We start from the raw sequence: 22642 nt of genomic DNA on the forward strand, positions 1-22642 counted from the left end.
AACTCAACTCATTAGGATATTGATGCATTGATGAAACATATTGTGTTATTTTTCCATATTGTGTTCAATGACTTTGTTATCGTTCTCCATGTTTTTAATGTTTATATACGTAGACTGTAAAAATATCATATTCAATCTAAATTTACTGAGATATAAGTCGTACCTTTTAACAATTATATGTATAGCATGGTTTAAACAACTATGAAACAAACAGTATGTCAATCAACATAGCAGTTTTTAAGTTTGAATCGCATTCAAAAGTGAATTTTACAGACTCGTCACAAATTTGATTTAAACAGGAAATTTAAATCGTTGTCATTATTTTAAAACTGTACTAACACTAAATGGTTTATGGAATGTTCGATATGATGTATAATACTTTAAAAATATTGCACCATGGTTTTCAATTTCACAAGGAAAAATTACCAAAGTGTTTCCTTGGCACAAGAACAGCATTTGTCAGCAGAAATCAACGGAAAAACATCTTATATGTTCAGATATTTCACATTCAATCTTTTAATGTAATATTTCATACAGAACACAAAAATGATGCCAGTATTCTCATAAGTTTACCAAACCTTTAAACAAAATTATTCTGGGAAGAGTTATAATTTCAATAATGTTGTTATCCTGTTACTTTTGATAACTATTTACACCACTGGGTCGATGCCACTGCTGGTGGACGTTTCGTCCCCGAGGGTATCACCAGCCTAGTAGTCAGCACTTCGGTGTTGGCATGACTATCAATTATATGGTCATTTTTATAAATTTTCTGTTTACAAAACTTAGTATTTATCGAAAAACTAAGGATTTTCTTACCCCAGGAGTAGATTACCTTATCCGTATTTGGCACATTTTTTTGGAATTTTGGTTCCTCAATGCTCTTCAACTTTTTATTTATTTGGCTTTTTAACTATTTTGATATGAGCGTCACTGATGAGTCTTATGTAGACGAAACGCGCGTCTGGCGTATAAAATTGTAATCCTGGTACTTTTGATAACTATTGTTAGATCATTAGAGATGATCATAGGGTCTTTGCATCGTAAATAAACATATTTATTCTAAAATAAGATAATGGCATGACACATGTTATGTTCTTTACGCATGTTGTATGATAGTACAATACTAAACTTTTTAAGATGATCATGTTCTGATTTTAATATTACTTCATAGAAACAAGTGAACCCTATTAAAGACTGACCCTTTAAAGGTCAATAATATTCTGTATGTATCTTGTTTTTATTGCAGTCACCATATTACAAAGGAATGAAATGCAGACGACACATACCAACCTTATTGGAAATTGTATGTTTTAAAATATATTAATGCTACAATACATAATCAATTAGGCTAATGAACTATGACATGAATTCATCAAATTCAGAAAAGATCGTCGTAACAATGAAACAGATTTCCAAGTTATTAAACAAAAATGTGTAAAAAAGAAAAAAACTAAGACTAGTTGCACAACACACTGCTTTAATATCAGTAAATATCTGACAGTGAGTTTCGAAGCGATTGAATTAATCATGATTGAAAGCAATCCTAACATAGGTATGTGACAGTTTGTAAATTGTAATTTCAAAAATACATAAAAAACCACATGATACATAGTTTTTGAAATGTTTTCAAAAGACATTGATTTTTTTTCATTTAATTTTGCCACAGATTTTCATTGAACCTCATGATATTTAAACTTAGTATCTTTTCTGAATTAATGTCTCTTATCTGCCAAAAAATGTTACCAAAAATAAGGTAAAGACGTTTTCTTTTATAGAAGTCTTCAAATCTAAAACAATAAACAAAAAGTAATATGTTGATTTGATTGAATCAGGTCTAGTTAAAAATTAAATGTATCCTGTAACTCAAACCTTCTACCAATTTTGTAGGAATATGAAGTTAAAAAGGAATATTTGTAGGTCTAAAAGTTCATTTTGAGGACATATTTTATTTTATTAAATTAACCCAATATAGGTGTTTTATTTCGTATCCAATAAGAACAAAATGAGTAGGTTTTACCAATTATGTTTTGTTACATATTTTGATTCAAAGTTGTGTAAATGACGAGAGATTGAAGAGTTCACATTTCGTAATGACAAGATGACAACACGTTGCGCCAACGGTGACACGAGAATCATAATTAGAAAGACATGTAGAAATTTATTTATATACTAATAATTTATTACAGTCTTTTAAAATTTAAAAAGCGTGCGATTATAAAACAGATTAGTGAACATACTTAAACATAACTGTTTTACAGGTTTTCCATCAGATCCTCAAATGAATTCAACAACCACATCAGAGATGCAAACAGTAGATGAAACAGTTACAACAACCGAGAAGATAACTATGGAACCTGTAGATGTATTGCCAACACTGCAAACAGAACAAACAACAAGGGAGCTAACTCTCACGGAAGGAATAACGTTTCGAACACCAGAAGATATCACCATGAAAATGACAGACGAAATATCAATCTCGACAACAGAAAAAGTAACGACACTGAAAATAGGAGAAATAGGTATAGCAACACCAGAAATTACACCATCAAACATAACAGCACTATGAATTATAGTAAATAAATGAAATCAACTCTATTGATATAAAATCACTAAATCACTTTTCTGATCAAAATTCCTCAAAAAATCTTAAACGCATTTTTTAAAATCAAAGTTTACGTTTATAGTACTTGGACTTCTTAAAACATTCATATAATTTGTTCTTTTAATTGATTCTAGTCCAGAACGTGGCACATGCGTTTGACTCCAATATCAATTGAGTACAATTGTGATTTTTTCCACCGAAGGTCGGTTGTTCTTTACGTTCACGCTGACCTACTACAAAAACAATGACAACTACAAAATAACCAACAGTGCTGAATAGTGGTTAAACAACAACCAACTAATCAATCAATCAATCTTTTATTCAATATAATAATTAATATGCAACTTTGTTTTATAATCAGAACTATGTATTCTCCTGTTATCGATTTATCGACAAACCACGTGGTATACATACCTAACACGGAGTGACTATCCAAAAGTACCAAACCAAGCTTTTCCAAATATCAAAAAAAAAAGGGAAAACAATCCAAGACAACAGTATCATGATAATAGAATAATTAAAGCAACGGAACGGTAAGGATAACCTGCTCCTTATTCAGCACCGCCATTATTGTCGTACAAACATTACTATATAAAAAGTAAAATCACAAAAATACTGAACTCAGAGGAAAATCAATACGGAAAGTCCATAATCTATTCTTAAAACGAAACCACTTTTTTTTTCCTGATAAAAATATGGGTTGATAATTTTTCCAGATCATACTGACGATGTGCTGTGCAGTTCAAACTGTTGTAACCGTGTACCTAACCCCTTGAATAACTCATTTATTGGAGAAATGGTACTGGATAATATGAGGGTCAACAAAACACATCTAAGCTCCTATAGGAGAAAACGCACATCAGTCAATGATTCTAGACTATCGTCTGCTGTGATTGGTTACTGTGCTACAGTAATATTGATTGCTGCTGGTTTGATGATAATTATTCCAGATCTTTGTCGAATGGTCAAATGTGAAAAGATTTGAAAAGAACATAAGCAACAAAAGGCTACGTAAAATAAACTACTTTTTTGAAGGGTGTGAATTTTTACAAGAATTTTGGATTAAAGTTGGGTTATTATTTGCTAAAATGAAAATAGGTAAACATATTTTATCAATGCAAAATGAAATACTCGGATACAAAATCCATGACAGTTTATATTTTGATATTAATGTGTTGTTAACAATCGTTTTATTTGCTGTTTTCAAAAGTAATTATGCATCAGAGCTAAAACACAAGTACATAGATATATACAGTGTTTTTAAATTAGAATTCTTAGAATGGTAGGAAAATAGTATACTTTTAGAAAGAAAATGTAGTAAATATTTGATATCTACGACTTTTACCATATGCAGTACCAAATGTTCTTTTACATGTAGGTTCACGTATAATTTACGTCCGAAATTATTTGTGCAATGTGTTCTAGTAATCTAATTACACATTCTAATCTTTGAAGCGATAAATATTTAATGTAGCAAATAAGTTAGTTGTTCCATTCTACATTTCCAATAATTATTTTGTCGATCAATGTTCGGTCAGGTTGACAGCCTCTTTGACAAATACAATGCTTCATTGTACGTATACGTGCCTCACACACAAAAGTCCTGATATCGTAATCAATATAGCGGGGAACCGGTGCCTAGAAATCAAGCAATTTTCCTGAAATCATGATCAACAAGTACATGACAAGATGATTAACAATTTGATCGTATCATTAAGTTGATATTGAACATCTAATGATATTACTAAACTGAATCGTCAATGGAGTCAGATGTGAATATATGTACGTGTGCACAAATGTTATTGCGAAAAAGATCGGAATCATAGGAAGACTTTATTATGTTTGTACAGGGTAAGTAAGAATATTTATGTCCAATACACACACTTTTTTTCCAATCGAAGTCGTTAATGAAATTTTACGATGCATGGTCGATGTTGCATTTTTTTGTCCTCAAAATGATTTGATGTTATAAAATAAACTGATTTAGAATGTAAGAGATAAATCAGGACCAAATACCATAGCTCTGACTACAGGGCTTATAAATTCATCGGAAACTAAAAGTTCAACACTAGTGGTATATATAATATAGAGCTTATGCTACATATAGCATTGGATAATAAAAGTCCACCAGCAATGGTATTGACTTCAGCTCTTATGATAGTCTGGGTTCAAATAGTCCACCAGTAGTGGTTTCTACTTTAATGCGTATTAAACATTTTGCCGGTACAAGCATATGCTATTGGCTTCAGAGAATATGACAGCCCGGGTACTACTATAGTAGTCCACCAGCAGTGGTGTCGACTTCAGGGGTATTATACTTTTTTTTTTTAACTTATAGCCATCCAGTTGTTGTCTTGACTTTACAGCTTATGGTAGTCTTTGTATCAACATTCCACTAGCAATGGTCAAGTCAATTTTTTGTACTCATACTCCAAAAACAACCAATCAAAATGCTGGATTTCATGTTTTAAGCATGACTTTTGTGCTCCGATCACTGAGCAAAGTTTTATGACTGTAATCTTTGGCTTATTATACATTTAGGTACAAAACAGTCCAACAAACATGTTATTGACTACAGAGCTTATAATAGCCCGGGTACTATAGTAGTCCACCAGCAGTGGTGTCGACTTCTTGGCTATTAAACACTTGAATACTTTAAGAAAAGAAAAAAGCCATTCTGCAGTTTTCTCGACTCTACAGCTGATGGAAGCCTTTTCACTAACAGGCCACCAGCAGTGGTGTCGACTGCAAAGCTTATTATACATTTGGGTACCAACAGTCCACTAACAGTGGTATTGACTTCAGAGCTTATGAATCATCCGGGTACTAATAACCCATCAGCAGTAGTGTCGACTTCAGGGCTATTATACACTTATTTACTTATAGCAATCCAGCAGTTGTCTTGACTTTACAGCTCACGATAACAGCAATGGTGGTGACTCCAGGCCTTGCAGTCATAAAACTTTCGAGCACAATTTTGTACTCAGACTCAAAAATCAACAAATCAAAATACTGGATTTTGTGTTCCGAGCACTAATTGTGTACTCCGAGTTCTGAGCAAAGTTTTAAAACCAAAAGTCCAGGGCTAGTATACACCTTGTTGCTAGTTTATAGCCTACCAGCAGTTGTCTTGACTTTACAGCTTATGATAGCCTTTGTACTTACAGGCCACCAGCAGTGGTGTCGACTGCAGGGTTTATTATACATTTGGGTAGCAACAGTCCACAAACAGTGATATTGACTTCAGCGCTTATGAATCATCCGGGTACTAATAGTCCACCAGCAGTGGTGTCTTTACCATAATTTACTTAAAACCTTTACTAAATGTTTCCATATGTGATAGATATAAATATTTGGTTTTGAAGTTTGGTTGTTCCTTATTTTTAACGGGATAACACATCCTCATTTTTACGGAAATGTTGTTAACTGTGCCAGAAAATTTAGAAACGATCCTAGTAAACTTGTCGATCCTTTTAATAGACTTATTCTAAAAGGTTACCAATTTAACACTGTAATAAGATCATTGAATATTATTCTTATTGGTATATATATATTAATTTTGTTATCAGTCAATTAAAAGCAAACTTATTATTACTTATATGTCAGTATATGCATATACACATTCATGGATCTACAATTTGTCGATACATGTATCTTTGTATTGTACCAGGTCATATTTATCTCCGACTGTTTATGACGTCTTTACACTTAATCCATTGGGTGTTGGATGTGTTCAGATTGATCATTTATTCTTAGATGCATGTTTTTTATTAGTTGTTAGTGGCTTTGAACTTGCTGCCAGTTAATTGCGAGTACTCTAAGATTTGTACCCAATGTCTTTTTGTTGTTTGGATGTACAAGTACTCGTCCACGTCCACTTGTATTTTTATCCATCTGATTAGTAAAGCCTTTTTCAACCGATTTTTATAGTTCTTTCATATGTTGTACTATTATACCACTGTCCCAGATTAGGGGGGATTCCGCTAACATTTTAAATCCCGCCACATTCTGTATACATACATGTGTGTGTCTGTCCCAAGTCAGGAACCTGTAATTCAGCGGTTGTCTTTTCTTTATGTGACATATTTGTTTTTCATTATGTTTTTGTACATAAATTTGGCCGTTACTTTTCTTATTTGAATTTTTTAACAATGTCATTTCGTAAAGTTTTATAGCTGATGATGCTATATGGCTTTTCTCATTGTTGAAGGCCATATGGTGACCTATAGTTGTTAATTTCTTTGTCACGTCTTGTGGATAGTTGTCTCATTGGCAATCATGCCACATCCTTTTTTTTTAATCCTACCGCATCTTTTTTTTTCATAATTTAATACCCTTGGGTGCCAGCAATCAACCAGCAGTTGTATCAAATAAAGGGCTTACATTTCCATAGGGTTCTTTAGGGCAACCTTTGCCAAGATTAGAGGTTTGATATAAAGCCTTTGTAATCGTGACTAATGTCGATATCAACACGGTCGGCTGATACAGCACGATGACCATCGATTGTATTAATTACATATACAATTTACTACAAATTATATAATAAAATTGAGAATGGAAATGGGGAATGTGTGAAAGAGACAACAATCCGATCATAGAACATACAACAGCAGAAAGTCACCAACAGGTCTTTAATGCAGCGAGAAATTCCAGCACTCGGAGGCGTCCTTCAGCTGGCCCCTAAAACAAATATATATACAATATATGAACGCCATACTAAACTCCAAATTCTATACAAGAAACTAAAATTAAAAATAATACAAGACTAACAAAGGGCAGAGGCTGCTGACTTGGGACAGGCGCAAAAATGCGGCAGGGTTAAACATGTTTATGAGATCTCAACCCTCCCCCTATAACTCTAGCTAATGTAGAAAAGTAAATGCATAACAATACGCACATTAAAATTCAGTTCAAGAGAAGTCCAAGTCTGATGTCAGGAGATGTAACCAAGGAAAATAAAACAAAATGACAAGAATACATATATAACAACAGACTTCTAGCAGTTAACTGACATGCCAGCTCCAGACTTCAATTAAACTGATTGAAAGATTATGTCTTCATCATATGCATATAAGGCACAATCCTTCCCGTTAGGGGTTAAGCTGCATACCATCATAACATATATGAGAAGAACATAACCCGTGTCATGCCAACAACTGTTTTTAAATAAATGTGTTTAGTTCCGATGCAAAGACAAGTGAATCAATATGTACGCCAAAATATGCAATCTTCAATGACCTAACAACAGAACCGTAACTATATCCCTTCTTAATAAGTTTCTTAAAAGATTGTGTTAGCTTCTGAGGTAAATACTGACATTGTTTGTGCTTTATAAAAGAATATTTCCATAAAAAAAATTGGATGTGAAATACCTCAACGTATAAGAAGTCTGCATGTTGAGCTATATTTACGAATGATGTCCTTATACTGATGATAAATTTTAGTAAATGTTTTGACTAGTTTGTGATATCGAAAATCCGGGTGTAATAATTTTTCAGTAATACATTAATTTCTCTCGTTAAAATCTAAAACATTGTTACATACACGAGCGAATCAAATAACACTTAATTAAAGTAAACCATTATAGTATGAGACGGTTCCAAATAAGCAAGCTTTTATTTGCGCATGATACACAAACATGTATTTACTGGATTAATTAAATCTTAATCAATTCTTATGTTTCGATTTTATGTTACTAAAAGTTGCCCGCAAAATCGCGGTAAAAATTTGAACAAGTATTGAAACAAAGAGTTTTTAAATTTCGTCGACTGAAAATGCGCGAAAGCGTTGAAGAAACCATAACTACAGGGCGCCGAATGGGACTCTTGTGGTTTTGTACTCAAAATTCAATTTTGTACGGACAAAAGTGACTTTTGTTCAACGAAAATGAGTTCAGTTTAACAAAATTTGTAGCATACTACAAATTTAAGATTTTGTCATACAAAATTATCTTTCAGTGGTGACTTTTGTCATAACAAAATTCATTTTTTTACACAGACTTAAACTTTTGTTACCTAATTAAAAAATTGGGCGACAAAAGTCAATTTTGTATGCAAAAAAGATTATATTTGCATACCTTTTTGACAAAATTAATTTTGTCTACAAAAATGAATTTTGACATGACAAAAATGGATTTTGTCTCCAAAAATGAATTTTGTCATCACTAAATTGAAGTTCTCATAAAACAAGTCTGTATCACATAGTTTAGTAAGACAAACATGATTTTGGTATGACAGAATTGAATTATGTACACATTCGGCACCCCGTAATAGCAGTCTCCGAATTTGGATACTTTCTTAAAAATTGTCGTTTGACTGTGGAAAAAAAAAGATTGTTTCCTAGAAAAATTAAGAAAGTACAAAACACGTTCAAAATACAACATTTATAAATACGTCATATCACACATATCAGGGGCGGATCCAGCCATTTTAAAAGAGGGTCCTAACCCAGGACAATGGGTGGGGGGGGGGGGGGGGGTCCAACTACATGTCCCCATTCAAATGCATTGATCGGCAAGAAAAGGGGAGGTTCCAACCCCCAACCCCCGGCACCCCCTGGATCCGCGCCTGAATATTTACAATTCAGTTATGAATCTGAATATTTTAAGGATACAATATCAAACGTGTCTCAAAACATGTTTACCCTGCCCATGTGACACATGGTTTGCGTTCAAAAGTCGTATTATTTACATCTTTGAAATAAAAAAAATGTAATACAAATCAAATGTTAAACGTGTATTAAATTCTATATTCAAAAGTTAATTTACCTGTAAATGTTTCTAGAATAAAGGCTAGTGAGTATTCATTTATCATCAATGTACAAAATTTCACATTAAACTTGTTTTTAGTATAGTAATTATTTGTGTTATTCGTGCAATATATTTCATCAAATGTATAACTGTAATAAAACTATATACATATATAGATGACAAGTTGGATAAAACCTAGCTATAAATTCAAAATTTTAGATCCCTATCCTTTGTCATGCAGTAAATAAAAAAATATTATGATAATTTGTAATTTTGATCGAGTAAAACTATTTTATTTAATATTTTAATATCTTTTATCATTTAAACGATGTAATGTTATACTTCTGTTTCCGGTTAGGATGAAGGTTGACGTATATGCTGCATTAATTTGCAACTGTCCTAAGTCAGGAGCCTGTTGTTCAATGGTTGTCGTTTGTTGATGTGGTTCATACGTGTTTCTCTCTCTTTTATTTTTTAATATAAATTAGACCGTTGGTTTCCCTGTTTCAATTTACACGTGTCATTTAGGGGTCCTTTATCTGAGATTGCTGTTCTGGCTTGTTTTTTAGCTACAGATTGTGTTAAAATGAAACATTTTGTAAGTCCATACAAGGAAAAAAGAATTATGCAAATATAAAATAAGACAAATTATTGATATAATATGATATAATTATACCGGATTTTTTCGTTTGATTTCTATAAATCTTCAGAAATTGATTCTTAAAAATTCATTTTTACTAATAATTTTTTTTTTCTTCATGTGTGAAAAAATATATTTATTTTTTTAGCAATAAATTTTTAAGGATGATTTTCTGATGATTTATAGAAGTCAAACGGACTATGTAATCAAGGAGTTATATTGAGAAACCTCCTTGGTATAATACAAGATAAAGAAGAAGAAAAACAAACGATACTTCTTTAATGGAAATTAAAAAAATCTGAGTTATCTGCCCTTAAAAAGCTTAGTAGAAAAACAGTAAAAACCAATTAACAAATATTCTGTATTTGTATAAACAAACATATTACAAAGTTAGAATCTCAAACAGTTTGTATTAAATGAAATTCCTAACACACTAATTCCGTGTTGTCTGAAAATCTGCTTATTTAATTAAAATCTAGACCGATAGTGTTTGCTGTTCTATGGTCTGCAATCATGGCAAAGATCTCAATAAGCAAAGTTAACATTTTCTATCAAATAATTGATTCAGTTAAATATAATGTTCGTGATATTCACGTTTTAATTAGTCAAACAGGGAAAATCACATGTAGACGATGAAAAATATAATGATGACCTATATTTCACAAATATTAGTTTTATAATTTATATTCTTGTCATATTTGAATTAAGTGGATCAGTAATCAAATGATTTCGTTCAAATATTCATCTATGTTTATTTGTGTGTTGTAGATATTTCAAGTGTATCGACTTCTTCTGGTTTACATGTATACATCCACTTATCATTTGACATTAGATTTTTAATCTATACCTTAATACGTCTGTATATGTATATGTAGATTTTGTTTATAAACAATATATATATATCGGTATGTAGATCTAGATATTGTTTATAAACAATGTACAAACTTATAGATACGCCATCGATCAGAATCATATCAGTCAAGTGTTCAGTTTAATTAATCAAACACGAACTTTCTTACACTAGGACAAAACACGTTGAGACCAAAATAACACAGAAATAAACAACAATAGGTCACCGTACGGCCTTAATAACAATGAGCAAAGCCCATAGCGCATAGTCAGCTATAAAAGGCCCCAATATGACACTGTAAACCAATTCAAACGAGAAACTAACGGCCTCATTAATATAAAAAAAAGTCAATGAAAAACAAATGTAACACATAAACAAACGACAATCACTGAATTACAGGCCCTTGACTTGGGACAGACACATACATAAATAATTGGCGGGGTTAAAACATGTAAGCGGGATCCCAACCCTCCCCTAACCTGGGACAGGGTATAAACACGTTTTCCCTTGCCTTTACAGATAGATTGATACAAAATCGCTAGTATAGATATGTCCCTAAAAATCACCTATGACATTGATTTAAATATCCAGGAAGCAGGCATTGGATTGAATTTTTTATAGTTCATGCACATCCAGTACAACCATAGTACATGTAATCTTAGGCTTCCAATATGTAAATCCTTGTATAATTGCCCTATTGAATAAGCAAAACACATTTGCAACCGCCAATTTGATAAATAACATTATATATATATTTTTTTAAACATCACAAGCCTTCGACTCCACATTGTTTCCAGTTGCTGATTTAAGTGGACACACTTGGTCTTGTGTGTTTTATTACTTCCATGAGTCTTTACAGCTCTCGTGTGGTCATTTTGAAAGTATTGGTACGTTACTTCGAATACTAGCACTAAAACATCATTGAAGATTTATATGCTCAGTAATTCATTAAAAAAAAATACTACCACAAGTAAAGCAGGTACAAAACCAATTATGGAAGAACATCTTATTTGTAGTCCTCATTTGCAAATTATTAATGCATGCATTTGTTGTTATATTGCATGTTGAAAATGACATTTTTCTTGTTCTTGTATCGACTCCACATGAAGATGTTTTCTATCAAATATACCATTGTATACATAAAACTGTATCTATCACAAAATAAAAATGAGTGACTCAATTTTATTAAGTTTAATTACAAACCCATTAGATATGAAAAATAAAGAGACAGTTTAGAGAGAGAAAAATACTGATGTATATATGCATCTCAGGAGTATTTGCAGTTTTATTTAATTTAATAAAAATTAGTACAAATGTATTTCATTAGACCTGAAAAATATCCAACAGCTTATTTCAACACAAATTTCAAATGCATGTTGCATCTTTTGTGAATATGTCCCCTAAAATCACAACATATTTTTGGTTCCACTTCACATTATTACCTTGTAGTTACACTCCGTTCTTTGTATATATTTTTCAAAACAGTTGCTTGTAATGTATCGTACCTTGCATCTTTTTTTTTTACCCTATTTGTTCTGTGTAAGAAACCAATGCCATATCAAGTATTTTTAAATCACAATCCAAATTCACAGCTATATCGAGCATAGATGTAGTGTCCCAACTGATCAGGGTTAAACATTTGCGGTCGTATCAAGATGCTCCTAGCGGGACATTTTATTTAATCTATGATATGGCATTCAACAGATCTAGTAAAATCCAATCGTTTTACATTTATATTTATGTCTATAATGGATTGAGTGACCGTCAGCGGTTTTTGGAGGCCATTTCGATGGTCAATCAGATGGCGTGTGGACTAAGATAAGCACGACATGCTGATTTATATTATCGAGTCTATGCATTTTTTTTTTATATACTTTTTCAAATAAGGGTATGCGTATGCATAAGTTAAAAATCAAATATGAGAATTTGAGTAAAATAGGTGGACATAAATAAAACTGATATTGTACCTGTCACCAAACCCAAAATTATTTAGGAAGTATAATGTCTTTTAGATACAAATTAAATGTTGGCGTCGTTCGATGGAAAATTTTACAAAAGTTTGCAGTTGAGTATCAAGTTGAACATGTCATCAACAGCAACACATCCATATTTAATACTAATAAAATTGAGAATGGAAATGGGGAATGTGTCAAAGAGACAACAACCCGACCAAATAAAAAAACAACAGCAGACTGAAGGTCACCAACAGGTCTTCAATGTAGCGAGAAATTCCCGCACCCGGAGGCTTATTTCAAACTTATTTCAATTTAATAGAAATATGTATATGTTGGAAAAATTAAAGTAAAATATATAAACTCTTTCAAGTTCAATTGTCACCTTTTAGAACATGATCTTATGAGTGAAAATTTTACAGAGGCAATCTGCATAACCCGTAGTACTATCTCAACATTTTTGATTGAGCTATATGATAACTTCCCAAAGGTAGATTATGGACAAGTGTGGTCCCTCGACAGATTAGTTATATTTTCAATCTTTACCAGTGTAATGATACAAGATACACTTAACTTGTTTAATCTACATTTGTAGGTTGACAATGTTACAAATATGTAAACAAACTACCCGATGTTATCTTCAAAATGAATTTGCATACGCAGGTATTAAAAGTCTGGTTGTCGTTTGATAGCTATTTTTGAATTACTTTATACATGTGGTTTCTACCTTTTTATTTAAAAAGAGAGTTCATATTACACAAAGTGCCACCTGAACCTGGTGAATGACTTATGTGGATATCATAGTGGATGTACTTAATTGTCATTATTGAAGGTAAATTTGTCTGTGGCTTATTCGTTAGTCCTACAAGTGGTTAAGATAAAGACATCCCTACGAAAGTTTTACGAGCTCTTCAATATTTATGGATCGTTATTGAATGTCTAGTTATGTTAGGGTTCTTGTCGCCCAGTCTTTCGTTATTTGTTTATTGTATACACAGTGAGAGAGAGGAACTATACGGTTTTTATTTTTATTTTTGATCGTTCAAAAGAGGGGCGAAAGATACTAGAGGGACAGTCAACACTCATAGATCGAAAATAAAATGACAACGCCATGGCTGAAAATAAAAAAGACAAAGATACATATAATAGTACACAAGACACAATATAGAAAACTATAGACTAAGCAACACGACCCCCATTAAAAAACTGGGGGGGGGGGGGGTTCGCAGGTGCTCCGCAAGGGTAAGCATATCCTGCTCCACATGTGGCACCCGTCGTGTTGTTCGTGTTATTGCAACCAATATAATTGAACAGAGAATTGAGAAACCGTAAAATTGTGTTCCCACACTGTTGAATTGTTTGTCTTTTTTTCGTTATTTTTTGTTTTTTTTTTTGCTAAGGGTTTGTCGGTTTTTCTTCCGACTTCTAACGTTTAGTTATTGTACGTTTGATGTCTTCTATATTTTTTTTATGTAGAGACTTTAATTTAGTGTTATATTTTTCGAAGACATACTACTACTTTTTTAAATGATAAACGAACATAACCTTCCGAACTTTATTCGCTAGGAAAGCCGATAAATAAACAAAAGTTAGTCGATAGTAGTGTTTGACAGATGTGCTCACAATCGATTTAAGTCCTTTCCTTAATGACAAGGGATATGATCCCCTCCTCTCACCTCCAAACTTAAAAATTGTGTTAGTCTTGTCAATGTGCTTGCAGCTTTTATTTGTTTATTCAAACAGTTTCCAATTTCATTTTCTTAAAATCCTTCCCACCATCTCTTCAAACCAATATTCCCTAAAAATGTTTTTATACAAGTATAAATATGTATACAGGAGATCGTTAACATCGATTATCCTCGATTACATCGTTAGTGAACGAGAGTTGAAATCAGTCCTCAGTAAAGGACCCTGTCCATAGCTAATCGGAATGAGTTTCGTAACATCATCCACGACTAACTTCATACTTTTTGCTCGAAATGAATAAAATTAAAAAAAGCTGATGAGAAATCTTTGGATTCTTTTTTTTAATTAAGTAATGAACATAGTTGATATACGTATACAACATCTTAAAGAACATTTAACTATTAACAACACACATAGTAGCCCTATTTTCCGTATCAAATATTAGCTAGTATTTTTTTATTATAATCCATGGCGTTGTCAGTTATTTCCAATCTATGAGCTTGACTGTCCCTTTGGTATCTTTCGTCCCTCTTTTCTAAAAGAACTCGCCAAATAATTAGCTTTTGGCCTGGTTGATAAGGCTGCTTATTAGATCCTTATTTTTGGACGTAAATTATATGTTAATTGAGTAAGATTCTTCTAAAGGAAATTGCGAGTTCATCAACATTTCAACCATCTTTATTTTCGAAAAAGACATTTGTAACAAACAAATGTTTTGCTACCTCTTTAAGAGCAAAACCAAATACAATGAAAGATCAAACGATGTACTGGCTTTTGAAGCTACACAAACAAAACTTGCACATATATATTTTGTTTCGTGTTCAAATCATTGTTACACTTCTAAACTTTCTATTCTATTTGGTGTTGATTTTTTCTACCTTATACATCACATTGCCTCATAGTTTTCTTAACAATTCTCACACTTAATTTAATAGGCATTTAAATGGTCAAAATGCGATATATATGTTCAACTATTTTAGGTCATTTTTTTTTTACTATAAACAACCAATAAAGAAAACTATGTCAATTTGACCTGCTTTGATCTATAACTACCCTTGAATTTTTACTAGACAGGGAAATTCTGTATATCGTCAGGTTATCGGAATTACAATAAGGACTAACTACATGTGCACCACTTATTGCGGACCTGTTTCTGTATTGGGTTACACTTTATAACTAAAATCAGGAAAGACTCATCGAAACAACATCTGATACAAACATTTAATAAGACTAAGTCTTTTAAATAATTGTGACCCGCCATGACATTTGCAGGCTTATGGAGGTAGAACGTCATTGTTGATTTTTTTTAACTACATAATAATTTTATTCATCAAATATTGCTTGTCATTGTTAGAAAAATTATAAACATGATAAATATCGAGATTCAATGAAAACGTATTTGTGAAGAAGAGATAAACACATTCCTTGGCTTCTTTTTTGCGGACGCCGAACTATACATCATATATACGTTTTGAAGTTTGACTTTATCGTTTTAAGTGAAAAATATTTGAATCTACATTTTAAATTAATTTACAAAAAAATCAAATTTCCGCTCTATAGATTTCTTTCATAAATGAAGTCCGAAATATACCCATGATAAATGCACCGCATCGAATGCTTATAAGAGAACACCTACTTATAAACTGTTACGCGTCGCTTACTATGTTTAGAGACATGCATAATAAATCAACAAGTTTAAATAACATGTTTTAAATTCAGCTACAAACAAAACAAAAATGCTCTAAAGATTTTCTTTCATAAATGAAGTCTGAAAAATATCCATAATAAATGCACCGTATCAAATACATAATGAGAACATCTACTTATAAACTGTTACGCGTCGCATACTATGTTTAGAGACATGCATAATAAATCTAAATTAAAAGGGGGAATTCTTAAAGCTTTCTTTGACAAATTTCAAATTAACTTCATTTCAACCAGTTTAAATTACTTGTTCTAAAATAGAGGTAAGAATTGTTTGTATTGTAGTAAATTTAATTTTTTGAAATTTTATTCAAATACGGTATTGAACACCACTAAGAGCCAATAAATACAATAATTGTGTATTTTATATATATGTGCCTTCAACAAATAAAAGTCGTCATAGAACAGTCTCATTTTCATACCGTTATTCGAAATGACTCGTTTCATTGCTATTACAACAAATATGCCATACATGTAATACCATGACAGAGAGTTTGTTTTGTTTCTGAATATTCTACACACATATACAAAAAAGCAATTTTTAGACAATTTTCCCTCCTAAGCCTGTAAGTGGCTAGTCACATATAATTTACGGTGTTTTTATTACAATGACGTTCTACCTCCATAAGCCTGGATATGTCGTGGCTGGTCACATTATTATTATTTGGATGATATATAATGACGACTTCAGTATGTACATTAAAGAGATTTATCCTGCTAAACTGTCTTTAAATTAAGCTAATACTAACTTAACACGGCCTTTTCCCTTATCTTGCTATCTATATCTATAACGGGAAGCTTAATATAAAGAAGGCAGTGGCTATTCGTCACACACATCTTCAAAAAGACTGTCCTCAAGCAAATTAAAACGCAAGCTTCGCCCCATCAGTTTAAATAACATTGGTAATAAAGAATATTACAATAAAAGATTGGGTGTGAAATATCTGAACGTATAAGATAGTGCATGTTGATTTATATTTACGATTTATGTCCTTGTACCGATGAACAAATTTAATAAATGTTTTGATTAGTTTGTGATATCGAAAACACTGATAATTTTATCAGTAATACATAGATTTCTTTCGGTAAAATAAAATACTTTCGTATATACACGAGCCAAATGAACAAGTTGAGATATTTAAACACGTACCATAATATGCTGACATGGGAACATCACAATTTAAAAATGGATAATTAACAATGGAAAAAGAAAAACCATCCCATTTATTATTATGAATCGTTGAATACTAATTTGACAACTAATGGTCCAAATCCGGGTTACAAACTAAATCCTAGGGAAACACAACAATTATTATAGGAAAACAACGAAACAACAGAACCACTGAAGTGAACAAAAAATACCAAAAGAAACGAACTATAAAATAGCAACCACCATTTTCCTGACTTGGTACAGGACAGATTAAGAAAAAAATGGTAGGTTTAACCTGGTTTTTGTGGCTAGCCAAACCTCGCACTCTATGACAATGTTAAATATCGCACTAATATGACACCATTACACAACAGGAATACAGTACACATAAATACAAGAATATTCAGGACTCATAAATACACAAATAAACAATATAATAGTACATTTCGACATGCTAACCACACAGCACAACAGAACCACGAACTGTCTTTCACGACTGGGTCAACGCAACAGCATTACTGTTCAATATCAGGTTTGTAACTATATATCATTTGATGTATTACACGATTTCAGATAGCAAATTCGATACATTAAATTGATTATCAATTTCTGGGTGGAAAAGGATCTTTTTTTTTTTAAATATTATAGGACTATTTTCTATTTGCAGAGTTTAAATGAAAAAGGCAATGAGAATTTGTTTTATCCGATGGATAGTTGTCGGAATTGGTGTTCTTGCTGTTAGCTTGGTATTCCTTGGACTACATACTTCGTCACTACAGGGTACTACCATAGAACAAAACAAAAATCCTCGAGATGACGTTAACACTGACTATAATATGATTGACCACCAATATACCCCTGCGAATTTGAAATTACGTCAAGACAAACAGTTACCAATAGATATAGGAATGTCGAACCTAAAAGAAAATCTTATAAAACTGGCAAAAGAAATTCAGGAAACTAAAATCCATATTAGAGGAACAAAGGCTAGGCAATCCTTAACGAATGCCATTGATGTTGTAAAAGATTTATTTAGACTGACAAATACAAGTATGGACACTTTTCATCGGAAGACCAAATCGTCGAAGCATATTTGCAAGGAGATCTATAAAGGGACAACATACGGTTATCCATTCTTTTACAAAGGATTTGAAACCAAAAACTGTTCATATGCAACTTCTATAGACAAGCTAGTAACTGTTGTATTTATTCATAAAGAAGAAACATTTTGCAAGTTAGAACACATTTTGAAAAACATTTTAAATTATAATCCTCGATTAAAAGTTGTAGTAGGGAAAGAAAAGAATTCAAGAATACCTCTTTCAGAATCTTTCGGTAATGTAACTGTCATAGATTATTCTAAGGCAGATTCAGATGGAACAATTTGGAATTTATTAATAACAAAGGTAAAAACCGAATACGCGCTGATTGCTAGAAACATTTCCACATTTAACATTGATGCACGTCTAGAACGACTTGTTCGAGAAATAGAAGCCTTAGACGTCGTCACAGCTGGTGGGGCATCACGTGACCAAGATGGCCGTTGGAAACTTGGATGTTATCAGTCAGTTTATAAAAACTTCTCACTGATTTATGACGAAGGCTATGACGAATCTCTTCATGAATGTATATTTTGTGATTACATAAGTGGTTCATTTCTTTCGAGACTAACAACTTTTCAAAGCTTTCCTTTTGACGCGAAAATGAATGGGATTTCAGTCTTTCATGATTTCTTCTTACGTCTATCACAAGGTAAATTAGAGTCTGTTATTTGTCCTGATTCAATGTTTTATATGCGAAAACAAAAACAGTCTGTCAATTATAATGACTGGGCACAGCTTGGTATTAAATGGAAGTTATATCGTATGAAAATTTCTGACGGAGTTGACGTACAGTTTCCATGCAGAAAAGAAAACTATAAATGTTTTAATGGTCTAGGGTATATTTTATCGCCCTGTTGTCTTCAAGAATTAGCTGACATGATTAATTTCATAATGAAAACGTGTGAGGAATCTAATATTTTATGCGAACTCCAAGAAGGAACATTGTTAGGTGCTGTCAAATTCCACAAAGTTTTACCTTGGGAAAGGGACGCAGATTTAACGTTTCTAACGGCAAATTTTACGGCTTTAACAAAACTAAAATCTTATATTATGAAAAAATATTCTTTTACATATGATGCAGGCAGTTTGTGGTGTTGTGCTGACAACAGGACTGCCGGAGGGAAAATGAAAGTTCACAGCAAACACTGGCACATCGAAATGTACGGACAACATCAAATGGATTCAGAAATGTTACTAACGGATGGATTAAAACCAACCAAACTTTTATTAAATGGTCAATGGGTAGGTGTCCCTAGAAATCCTGGTTGGCACGCTAGAAATCGATACGGACATGAAATATATGCACATGCTCAACACTGGATGGCTATGGGGCAGGGTAATGGCTGGATTGATTACAAAACAAACCACTTTACCCCTTGTCGGACACCAGGAAGACATGACTGCGTAGATAGTTTTAACGGGGATGGCAATCTTCCATTTTCGCTTCCAATTCCATAAATTCACATTGTTATTTTTAAAGCATTTTATTTACTATAACCAGGTTTACGATTACTCATTATCACCATTTAAATCTAAATCTAAAATAGAGAGAACCGGAGGAGCTTCTACGACAACCCTCGTCAAAATAAAAAAAAAAAGTTACCAAAGAGATATTAAAACTTTATCGATGACACACTTTTATCTCCACATACAACTAATTATAGAATTCACAAAACTACACGTGCTCCGGAAGGGTAATCAGCTCCTATTACACATGGGACAACCGTCACATTGCTCTTGATGTTGAGTATATACAAATTTGATGCTGAGTCATTTGGTGATGTCACATAAGAATAAAAAGTGGAAAGGTTTGTGGTTTCGACAATTGCAACATATCTGTCGTCATATTTCATAATGGTCAAGTAACTCGTGATGTAGTAAATAAAGACAACAGTCGTATACCGGCGTAAAAAGTTCATAAATTAGTAGAGTGAAAACAAATCCGGCTTGCAACCTTAAAACCGAGGGAAACACATCAAGTTTAAGATCTAGAGAAAACCAAGCGAACAACAGGAACACTGAAGTGAACAAAAAATGAATTAATCCCAAATTTTCCTAGAGATAAGTTCAGACTTTTCACTTGTAGTCCTTAATTTAATAGCTTACTTGTAAGCAACAAACAACTATGAAGAACAACACGATAGAAAAAAATAAGCTCTGGACTATCGAATAAATTGGGAGATGTATACTAGATTTGCATGCGCTGTTAGAATGTTGTTACATAGAAATGGGAAGTTCCCAATTTGTTCTTTTGTCACTGTGTTTTGTTCTTAACCCACCGTAATTGTCAATGTTTAGATATAAATCAAGATATGAAGCGGACTTTATTTATCTTTTGTATCCTTAATTTTAAGTTCGATGGTAGATATTGCGTTCAATATTGTCACCAAACATAATTGATTAATGAGAGGACAGCATCTATGTTGTACAACGTGCAGTTTTGGAATAGTGTTAGCTTCATTTTACTCCTCATAAGCAGTCTCTTTTAAAATCCTATCAAATATTAGTAAAAACATTAATTCGGTAATAAGAGGAACAGATTATGTGTCCATTGGAATGCCAATCGTTAGTCTCTTCATAGGCGTAACAAAAATGTTATAAAAAAATTATAAATACTTATTATGTCAGTTTCCGAGTACAAGTATTTTCTTGTTTGAGGGATTTTATTTCCCACACTAAAACAAGAGATAACTTTTACGTTGACCTTCTTTTTATGGAACAAAGTATTTTAGTTTTTCAAGTTTGGAATTCAGACTTAGGCCTTTCTACCTAAAGAATAGAATACCTAAGCTGTATTTGGCAAAAGTTTTAGGAATTTTTGGATCTCAATGCTCTTCAACTTTATTTGGCCCTTTTAACACTTTTGATTCGAGCGTCACTGATGAGTCTTTTGTAGACGAAACGTGCGTCTGGCGTCATTAAACAATTTCAATCCTGGTATCTATGATGAGTTTATTGGAAAGAGTGCCCTTTTCCGACTCCTGGACTTGCAAAGTTCTCGACTGAATGCATCAGTGTTTTAAGTTCTGTTTCCAAAATGTCAATATAGGTTTTCGCGGGAATGAATAGTAGTTTAGGAATTCAGACGAGACATTATTTATCATTTCCTTATTTTAATTCATTAGATTTAACAGTGCATACATTATTCCCATGATTCACACAACCGTGGTAGGTGTGGTACAATTTTACAGTTTATCAAAGATACCAGACTAAAGAATAACTATGCCAGAAATACGTTAAACTATTACCGCCAGTATTTGTAAAACTGGGTCTATGCAAAGAAAGATTGGAAAGTTAGCGTTAATGAATATCATTTTTTCAAAAGTCAATTAAACCACATATTTATCAGAACAAAATACTTTATAGTGAGGCGAAAGATACCAAGGAGACATTTAATTTCATAAGTCAAAAAAAAACTTACCACACCATAGCTAAAAAAAAACAGTACACAAAACACAACATAGAAAACTAAAATGAGCAGCACAAACCCTATCAAAAAGTCGGGGCGATCTATAGTGTTCCGGAAGAATGAGAAATCCTGCTTTATATGGGGCAACTGTCGTGTTTCTGATGTTAGTACAAACCGGTTCGTCATCTAATTCAGTTGGTCACATGGGGGAAAGGGAGCAGAATTGTAGTAACAACAACTAGACCATATCCGTGGTCCCCTGTACAACCGAAATTTCATTACGTAAAAACCAATGATGGTGTCCGTAAAATTTTTGATGGGGGATTATAACTTCACCACTTGGAACCCTCCTTTTTTTTTTAGCTTATTTGCGGACAGTAACCCTCTATCAAGGAAATCATGATAGGAAATACAAGCCCATAAATATAGTATCGACTGGATTATATAAACTCGGTATGCAGTCGCTGATGGAATGTTGTTACACAGAATTGGTAGGTTTACAATTAGAAAAAAATCATCTCTTTTGTCGAAAGTTTTAATTCCAACCTATCCTCATTGTCAATTTCTATATGAAATTCATGACATAAAGCTAACTTAACTGTATCTGAAATATACTTAGTCCACCGTTCGAAAGGGTAGTGCATTCAAAAAAGTCCCCAAAGATTGAATCATGTCATGAGAAATTTATTAAGCGGCAAGTGGCTTACTTCCTTGAAAGAGTACTAAAAGATCTATGTATTATCGAAACATTAAATTTCGCAAACTCTAGAAATGTATATTTCACAATAACCAAGG

General features: G+C 32.5%; 1 protein-coding gene across 3 annotated transcripts; it reads left to right on the plus strand.

Annotated features, from left to right (window-relative positions):
* The first annotated feature begins 4213 nt into the window (after window positions 1-4213).
* LOC134696003 (uncharacterized) lies at window positions 4214-20760 on the plus strand. Of its 3 annotated transcripts, none has more exons than XM_063557522.1 (2): window positions 4214-4456; window positions 18003-20760. In XM_063557522.1, the coding sequence occupies exon 2, from the start codon at window positions 18010-18012 to the stop codon at window positions 19894-19896; it is 1887 nt and encodes a 628-aa protein (XP_063413592.1). In that variant the 5' UTR covers window positions 4214-4456; window positions 18003-18009; the 3' UTR covers window positions 19897-20760. The 3 variants fall into 3 exon arrangements, with proteins under 3 accessions (XP_063413592.1, XP_063413593.1, XP_063413594.1); XM_063557523.1 differs by lacking the exon at window positions 4214-4456 and adding an exon at window positions 13445-13627; XM_063557524.1 differs by lacking the exon at window positions 4214-4456 and adding an exon at window positions 16342-16448.
* Window positions 20761-22642: the final 1882 nt, after the last annotated feature.

The sequence above is a fragment of the Mytilus trossulus genome, chromosome 14 (genome assembly GCF_036588685.1).
Source record: "Mytilus trossulus isolate FHL-02 chromosome 14, PNRI_Mtr1.1.1.hap1, whole genome shotgun sequence".
NCBI lineage: Eukaryota > Metazoa > Mollusca > Bivalvia > Mytilida > Mytilidae > Mytilus > Mytilus trossulus.